We start from the raw sequence: 9252 nt of genomic DNA, 5'->3' as shown, positions 1-9252 counted from the left end.
TTAGCAGACACAAAATTTAGACGGGTCATTTAAAGGACCTCAGATCTTTATTTTTCAAGGGCACCAAAACCAAAGGCTAAACAATTTATGTGCACTCGGCCCCAACGAAATCCTAAGTCGTACAGAATTAAGTTGTCGATACCTTCGTTTCGGGTATCACGACCTGCATTCGAAGAGGCACCCACCTTTAGGGCCGAAGGCCTCTAAGACATTTTCTTTCAAAATGCGTTAAACTCCACAGGGTGTAAAAATTGGCCGAGAAAAAATCACGAGAAACCCAGGGCGTCTCTATTGGTGGGACAGAAACACGGGACCTACCTTAGATACTTAGGTCCCGAGAGTCCCGAGGAGCTTTTTGGGCCCCGAGGCCACGACGATCAAGGTTCCGAAGGGCAGGCGGGGGAAATGAGGGACGACTCAGTCAGCAGGTCATACCGAACGCTCCGTCCCTCCGTCGGTCTTGGCCCTAGGGCCTCTTTTCCATGACGGGACAGTACCTTTAAATGTTAATGCAAAAGATCGTGCATTGGTTGGGCTCTGTGCTGATCAGGGCTTACAGTGCCCAACAAGGAACCCCGTGCCGGCAATAAGGCGAGAGTCGGCTATGGGCACATTTGCTGAACGAGACAAGAGCGGGCCTCAAATATGAAAGGCTTCTTGCGTTGGTCATGACCCTCTTGGCAGTGGCAGGGGCATGGGGAAAGTATAATGAGAAACGATGATGAGAAAAAAGGACGAGGGGCCCTCCGTACCGTCTCAACAAGGAGTCACTGGTCGATAAGGCGAATTGTGTCCCGATGACAGTCACGCATCGGACTCCTGGGGCTTGTAAGGGAGCCTTTTGTGTCGGTAACGTGTTCCTGCGTCGACCCTGCGCCAGATGCTCACGTCAGAGAGCCTGCCACATCAGGATGGGACCGGTGCATGATGCATCCCTCTGAGGCCCCCGGGGTCGACCAGGGCACCCCAGTCCCCGCATTGCCAGAATACCAGTTGCTATTTACCCTGGGCCGGGACGAAAGGGTTCTTCAGCTCCTGACCAGGAAGATTCACGTGTGCGATTTGGAAGTAGATCCTCTGAACGGAATTAGCAGTTACAGCATCACGAGAAATCGAGATTACGCCATCGCGTCACGAGTCCGTGGTGCTGAACATTGCTAACACAATATGAAAATACATAGACGATTATATACGAAAGACGTACGTTTTACATGTTGCCATTTGCGTACAATTCCATTAAAAGATATGCCTCTTTTCAAGCTATTATTACGTCACATTACAAAAATCTTATAGGTCACATGTGAGACGATTTTACGTGCCGGGTGCCCAGTATACCTGGTATTCTCGTTTTGATATCAAGAGCTCATACTGTTTTTGCGTTGCCGTCACATTCTTTAAATAGAATGTGAGAAATTGTCGTATCCTTCAAGGTGCTTGAAACATGCAGTACAAGATTTGAATATCCCCGCGTTAACGACACAAAACGTGCTGCCATATTTCAGGAAGCACCGGTCCCATCCGTATGTTTTATTTCAAGAAAAAACATCACGCCAAAAGTCTACGAATTTTAATAGTTTCGCTGCTTTCTGCCACCACCACCGACATTTCAATATTCGCGTCATGACATGTTACTCGAGTGGCATTTCAAGCTAGACATCGTGTATAAGGTATTGTTTTTGCGTTTAACCACTCACTGTGACGTTTGATTCCCCGCAGTCCTCGCCCTCCCCGCCAGGATGGGAGGAAGTCGGCGCCACATAGTCTCAGAAGCGACGTACGCCCCAGCGACACGCAAGCATTCACTGCGAGGTTAGCAAATTACAAAATGCAGCTTATCGTGGGTTTCGTTTTGCTTAAGTCCTTATGTTATATATCGGTACATTTTTTCATTCCAAATCGTGAATCCCTACAACTTCTTCTTTTACTTTGAAGAGCTGATAGGGCGTAGAGTCAGGCTACACATTGTGAAGGCAGAGCAAAAGGGGGCGGCGGCTTAACGTTGGGGTGGGGGGGGGGGCAGATCAACAGCGGGGACCTTGCCTCCAAAATAGATTGAAACGTGTATCCCTGGTTCTTGGCGTGACGTTGCGTCATCAATATGTTGATGTGGGTTAGGCCTAGAAACCTCCATGGTGCGGGGCTTGCGATGGGGCAGAATTTAATATCGCCAGCTGCCAGGCATTCTAGGTGATTTGTACTAGCCATGTCTAACTTTACAAATCACGAGGTCACGGGTTAATCGCTGAGTTGACCAAGTTACCTGTTTGCAAAAGGCGGAATATGGTACTGTTGTGTGATCTAGCGGCGTGATTCGAAAAACCGGTACTGTCGAGCCATCAGGCGACAAGAAACCGGTACTGTCGAGCCATCTGGCAACAGGAAACCGGTGCTGTCGCGCCATCTGGCGACAGGAAACCGGTACTGTCGAGCCATCTGGCGGCAGGAAACTAACTTAATTGAAGGTGTCGCGATCGCGGGATGCTATAAACATTGGATGTTGTGAATTCGGACGCCGCAAGTTTGAGTGTTGTGAACTCCGCCAACGATCTCAAAATTTCACGCATTTCGGATGTTATAAACGCTGGATATGATGACATTTTGATCGACTATATGATGACATTTTATGACAACATTAACACTGCACACTGCGATCTTGGACGCTTTGATGGTTCCCGCTGCTTCGATGTTCGAAATACGCAGCTGTGTGCTGTCTGTGACTTCGCGTCCACGGCAAACCAGTGTTGAGTGAATAGCCACGCTTCGGGTGTCAACCGGTTAGCGTCCAGTTCAAATATATCCAAGCTGTGGGAGTCTTCAAGATGGTAACGAGGCTGCTCTTCTGAGTGTGACCACGCTGCGGTTATTTAGCGTTGGGATTATGTGCTACGACAATTATATAAGCGTGTCTGCTTTTACAGTGGCCAGTAAATGCTGCCTAAACAGAACCCACGCATTTTTATCATGATTCCAGTGTCCATTCCGTTCGGTCACTTTTGCCTATTGGATCTGTCATTACAATACGTATAAACATGCGCAATGCGAACTCACTCTGTACGTAACGTGGATACATTATGTCTTGATCCAACGAGGGCAGTGGGAGACCCAGTTGTATATCACCACTTGTTTATATTTGGGAGCACTCATAGGTAAACCTTTTAGTTTTGCCAGCTTTTGAATCTCACGTATCGCGGCTCTGAACTTATTTTGTAGTTCATCCTGTGTCCCGCTCTCATATTTCAGAAAGTCTAGTGTGAGCGCTAAGTCATGACAAATGTGGACGAAAATATATATCATGGAAACGGTCCCGGATACATGTATTTCCTCTCGTACTTCACGAAGGCGCCGACCGTGCACAAACGACATTTATCGGTGACCTGCGTCGCCAAGTAAAGAACGGGATCTGGATGGATATATTTCTATCTTGACAAGGAGGGTATCGTGTGGGCATGCGTCACAGCTGTCGATATCTCCCTGTTCAAGCCTCCTGCCGTGTAGATAACGAATATCAGATGAGATAACAGGATAATCGGACGGCGGAGGATGGGAAGACGACGCGCTCAGGCCGTCTACATGATTGTGCGTCTCATTTTCAGACACAGCACGTTGCAGACACAGAGCTCGGCATCACGTGAATGGAGGGCCATCTTTTCCTCCCTGGTGTGAGGTATTTACCACACAAAGTTTTTTGTGAGCATTATCTTCACCAGGAATCGTAAAATTGTATCGCATGAGTACAAACATATCTCTGAATTTGTGACAGACACACAATACAAAACCCTGAATTTGCGACAGACGTGTAATACTAAATTCTGAATTTGCGACAGACGCGTACGCTAATTTCCGGGCATCTTCTGATTTCCGAATATGCTCAAACGTGTAAGCAACCGAGAAAACTGAGGCTGAAGGTAAGATGGAGAAATATGCCTGTTAGTTAAACAAGACCCTACAAACACATTTTTGTTCCAGTCGTAATGAATTTCCTTAACCATCTTGCAATGAGCACTATTGGGCGCGCCACCACGGGAAAACGTGTATGTCAACCAGCGCAGCGGCGGCGACAGTTGCGATGGGGACAGGGCCTGTCTTTTCATCCTCCAGTTTGGCGACCCACCCGGGGCACGACCTCGCTCAAGCACCAGTCTAGCTCGCTGGCTGCCGAACCTGACCAAAGATGGTAATGGACTTGCCCACCGTGCTCGGGCGGGATGCTAGAAATGAGCGGAATGTGAGCCTGCAGTGCCAGAGGGCCTAAAACGACGGGGATGTGGGGGCGTCGACAATGGAGGCAGGTGTGCACGGCGGGCGTAAGCAAGCATGTGTGCCTGACCAACATCAATGAGAAAAAGTAGTGCCAGGAATCGTTCTAGCACGCCGCGGGTGCGCGAGGTACTGCAAGAGTATGCGATTTTGTTCTGCAGTCGCATAGCTGGTCACAAGTCGTCGCCATATACCGGTCGTTTCCAGGCCTTAAACGAGTTACGGAATAGCCGATAGCGAGGTCCGGTGATGGCGTGTAAACTTTGCCGATGTCAGTCATGCAGCAATTGCTCCGGAAGATCAAACACGTCCCGGCAAAATAGTACATCCGCTTCTGGCGTTGAAAGGGAACGTTTCGCCTTTAATGAGGTTTTGAACGGAGGTAGCCAAAGTTGAGCCTGAAGTTGACGTCGAGAGATGACTTTGAGAGGTTAGGACTTTGGACGGACGCTAGTTCATGCGCTTGTGAGCATTCTGATGACTGGAAAGCTCAAATCGGTCGGCAAGCTTTTGGTGGCATGGAATTCCCGTCCTTTGACCTGACGTTTGACCTTGAAGGTTGCATGACATTGCAAAATGAGCTCATTTTTTATGTTCCCGTGCCATAGTTGGATTCGTGGCCTATTTTCAGAGAAATCGGAACCTGTTGCTGAATAAATCACTGAATAGATCGCCAATTTCACGGACATAGCGACAGGGGGTCACATCCACCTCCTGCTACCGGTACGCGTCATGAAAAGGGCGAATCAAGGCGAGGGATGAAACGCGCCCTGCGCGCGTTTCGGCTTCGGAAACCTGGGTTGGAATCAATATCATGTCCGTGTCCCAGGTATCTATAATTTTCAAGTCAGGGCTCACTGTCGACCCCTGGTGTCCGAGTCCAAGTGCAATTCGCACCGTCTTGAGTCTGGGTGATAGCCCACGCTTTTTAAGCCGGTGAGTGCAAGTGCCATTCCTTTCTAAAATGAATCGCTTTCCGAAAGTCCGAGTACCGAAAGGTCATGACTCCGAGCCCTAGTCTGACCAGATTCAGCAGAAACATAATGAAAGCGTTTAGTCCATTCAATGCTGTTGTCAAGATTGCAAGCATGTAGTAAAGCCAAGTATCTTTATATGTATCGACAGATCAGTTCACGAAAGAGTGCCTTATCGCGATATACATTTATTTTATTTACACACGGGCCATGAGAATGTTTAGCCTCGCTTCCTGGCATCGTTATTCTCTTTTCCAAACATATGATCTTAGACTTAATTAACGTCATTGGATCAATCCGAAACGTCTTCCTCATCCCTTCCGTAACCTCTCATCTAAAAAAACGGTGTATCACCTTCAACGCAGGGCTAATGACAGGCATCTTCACGGCAGCTGAAGGCAAGCGTTTCAAGCGGATGCGGATCGAGGGACGGAGGTAATTGCAGTGGATTATTTCATGCAACGCCATGGGCGTGCTTTTAAGTTTCATTATTACTGGTGAGAGGTGGGCTCCCTCTCCGACGTGGCGGCACACTGCATCACGGCTGAAAAAGGAGTCATCTGCACGTGATTCATGAAATGGAAACCTCGTGAACGGGAAAGTGTAGGTTTTGTAGCCTGCGAACTGATTATCACAACCTGGACAGCGTGCGTATCTTCAGCGGCGAACGACACGACAGTATGGCGTGAGCTGGACAAGTAAGTGAGTTATAGCTCACTTTGCATAAACTACATAGCTACGTTGGTCCGAAGCGCCCTCAGGATGCCGCATTACACCAGCGTCCCACGTTTGACCAGGCCAAGTCCACGAATACCGTGAGACGTGTGCCTGCCACTAGGTGGTGAACGGCGAGTTGGTGGACTTGCTGCGCGCCGACGGGCCAAAGGACCAGTTGTCACTGCCGCTGTCAGGGGCGGGCGACGGGCGGCGCGGCGGCGGTCGCTCGTCCCTCTCGGGCCGCGCCGGCGGTCGCTCGTTCTTCTCGCGCCGCGCCGGCACCGGGGGAGTTTGGCTGCGAACGGGACGCGGCTCGCCGGTCATCCCACCGCTGGGGGACCGCGAGCGCTCGTAGTCGCGCACCACGCCGCCCCAGATACGGCTCCAAGTGGAGGTTTTGGCGGTGCGCGGCCTGGCCGGCGAGTCTTGAAGCTCGACGTCGCTCTGGCGGCGCCACCGCCAGTTCTCGGCCTGATGCAGGTTGTTTGGGGGCTCGGCCGGCTGGTGAGCCGTCTGCTTCTGTTCGGCGACGGTCCGCTGCGGTGCCGGCAGCCCGACAGATTGAACGGCGCCCCGATGCGCCAGCACGGCCAGGCCGACCAGCAGCAGCAGTGTCAGCAGGCAACTCAGTGTCACCAGCAGGACCATGAACGGCGAACTGAGCGGCAAGCCGGGCGGCTGGGCGGCGATGGCAGCAGACGCTGCCGCAGGGGCTACATGTTTCGCTACATTGTCTATGTACTTGAGCAGAGCCTTCGTGTCATTCCCTGTATTGATTTGCAGTTGGCAATTTGTATAGCTCCCCAACTCTTGGTTTCGACTGATAAGTTCACTCAGAACAGAAGTGGTCAGTACCTTGGCCGTTACTCGATCCAGGACCAACGCGGAATTATACAACGTTTGTTTCACCGCGGTCATGTTGCATTTCTCCGAGTCAGTCTCCAGCGACATTCGCGCTGGAGGAAGTCGTTCCCGTCTGATTCGGGCGACGAGAGAGCGCAGCGTCGGAGAGCGTGCCTTCAACTTCAAGACTGCCGCCTGCATCCGGACAGAGGGCATCAATCCTGACGGGGGTACCCAGGCATCGTTTACCGCCTGCGTGAGGTTGCCCAGGTTGGCGTCCATGGTATCCACCGCTGCCCCGATCATCGTGACCAGGCTGTTCTGCGAGGACGGCGTCGCCAGATGAACCGGGACAGAAGCTGTCGGGGAGAGACGCAGTGCGTGATGAGTCGCGCTAGCGCGCGCTCCCTTGCCGGTGCACCCCACTGAGAGCGATGGGATAATGGCCACCAGTCTGTGCGTCCCATGTCAGCGTGTCTATGCATTGCCGCGCGAAGTGCACAGCAACTGTACGAAACGGATCTGGTATATGCTTGGTAGACTATAAGCATGGCTATGCTATTAAGATGGAAGCTAACGAACATTAGTTGCATAAATGTGCCTAAGGTGGAGGAGAAACATGCGTTTTTGGAACGCGCAACGTTCAACTATTGGACAAAGCTGCCTGACACCTCAGAATAAACGCGTGCAAAATTGGAATCATCAGAGATCTTTGGATTTCAGCAACCTCATTTTCAGATCACATGTTATAAAATGTCCGTACAACGGGGTAGCTATGGGATCCGCTCTGTTCGCAAAAACACGTGTTGTTCAAATAGAAAACGTTAGAATCTCACTCCACTAGTGCTCGTGTCCATATCCTGAAAGATGTGGGACTAATTAGTTATGCAAAACCGTCGCGAGCTATATGACACTTTGTCTGAACATAGGCATGCGATATGGGTCTCTGCGGCAAGCACCATACCTGGCTGCAGTCTGCACTAAGGTATACAATGAAGTGTCCCAAGTCTGAAGTTTTGTATTAAAGTGTAACATAAAGTGGCCGAAGTCCGAAGATTTTACGATTTTAGTGAAGTTTGGGTGGGACCACCCAGCCCAATGTCGTCAGTCATCGGACCAGGCTCTGCGGGAATTTGGATAGCCGCTCTTTGGCGATTTCCCGGATCCGCCATTGTCTACAGCGCCATTTCTTTCGCCCATTCCACACGGCGGGTTCCGCCTGGTGTTGGCACCAACAACGGCGTAGCCTAGCGACAGACACCCAACACATGCAAAAGCATCTCATCTAGCGCCGAGGTGCTGGTACCTATGGTTGTCAGATGGGCCTTAAAATTTGCACACATCATTTGAAGGTGCGCGACAACTCTTCCGGTGGTTGCATTTGCATTTTCCCAAGAATCGCTTCCCTCTAAAATGCGCATCTCGTTCGTACTTTCATCCCTACGGCCACTCATACTTCAGCGAAGCCAGCTGCTGATTCTGCAACACGATGACTCACTCAGCCGACAACAACGTGAATAGCTCGTGAGTTAGGTTACTGAGACACACTACGCGATTATGACTGAGACCAAACAAGTGCCAGGTGAGTGTCGCCTACTGTGAGAGCCGACGCTCGCGCACCTCGGAGGGTCACGTTGAATTAGGGGTTTACTCTAACGTCGCTACGGGAACGATGTGCTGCACTGAATCTCACAATAGAAAAAAGCCTCACAAAGCGGAATTTTGAATGCATTATTTGAAATTTCCAAAACAGCACAATTTCATCTCACAAAGTCCTACGATTTTACTCATCAACGTCACGTACGAGACATTTTAGCCCAAGCAGTGTCTTGCTACTGCTCCCCGAAGATCTCTCGGCCGATCAGAGGCGAGTAGAAGCCATCGTAGATGCGCACGCGTCGACTTTCTCTCTCCCTGCACTGACCTGAAAGCACGCTCAGCGCCAGCAGCGGCGGCAGCAGCCGAAACCGGGTCATGGCTGCCGGCCGACCCAGCTCCCTCTGGCGCACGGAGGCCGAGTGGCCACGCTATCGTCCGGTCCGCCCCGATAACCTCGCCAGACTGCAAAGGTCGGCGACGCACGTCGACCTGTCGGCAGCTAGCAGCAGGTGAGGCGCCTCCGCAGCCCGGTTCGAAGCTGGAATGACTGAAAACCGACCGATGGACGGCGCTTCAGCCCTCCGGCGCTATTCACTGAGGAACTGATCGGAGGCTCGCGAACGCTTTTTACGTCCGTTAGTGACGTGGCCTTGACCTTTACATCTTAGACAGATCGGACACAGCAAAAGCGAGGTCACTGCATAAATCGCTTTATGTCAGCAATTTACGTGTGCGTTCACCGCCGTAGCTACCGTGATTGGGCGACGTCGCGTCCACCGCGGCGACTGCCGTGATTGGGTGACGTCGCGTCCACCGCGGCGATTGCCGTGATTGGGCGACGTCGCGTCCACCGCGACAACTA

The 9252-nt window shown here is 51.3% G+C and overlaps 1 protein-coding gene across 1 annotated transcript; it reads right to left on the bottom strand.

Annotated features, from left to right (window-relative positions):
• Window positions 1-5403: 5403 nt before the first annotated feature.
• LOC119093916 (uncharacterized) lies at window positions 5404-8809 on the bottom strand. Its single transcript, XM_037216934.1, has 2 exons — window positions 8716-8809; window positions 5404-7150 (listed from the first exon to the last, which is right to left on the bottom strand). Exons 1-2 carry the CDS (start codon window positions 8765-8767, stop codon window positions 6066-6068), a joined length of 1137 nt encoding a protein of 378 aa, XP_037072829.1. The 5' UTR covers window positions 8768-8809; the 3' UTR covers window positions 5404-6065.
• Between the last annotated feature and the right edge of the window lie 443 nt (window positions 8810-9252).

Source organism: Pollicipes pollicipes, unplaced genomic scaffold, assembly GCF_011947565.3.
Source record: "Pollicipes pollicipes isolate AB1234 unplaced genomic scaffold, Ppol_2.1 Scaffold_4002;HRSCAF=4701_pilon_pilon_pilon, whole genome shotgun sequence".
Taxonomy (NCBI): Eukaryota; Metazoa; Arthropoda; class Thecostraca; order Pollicipedomorpha; family Pollicipedidae; genus Pollicipes; species Pollicipes pollicipes.
The sequence above is the reverse complement of the archived record's forward strand: the minus strand, read 5'-3'. Positions and strand labels throughout refer to the sequence as shown.

Excerpts from the sequence above, each read along its gene's own strand:
- LOC119093916 (XM_037216934.1), bottom strand. The coding sequence starts at position 8,767 with ATGACCCGGTTTCGGCTGCTGCCGCCGCTGCTGGCGCTGAGCGTGCTT. Across the intron at positions 7,151-8,715 it reads GGCGCTGAGCGTGCTTTCAG|CTTCTGTCCCGGTTCATCTG; the intron begins GTCAGTGCAGGG and ends TCTCCCCGACAG.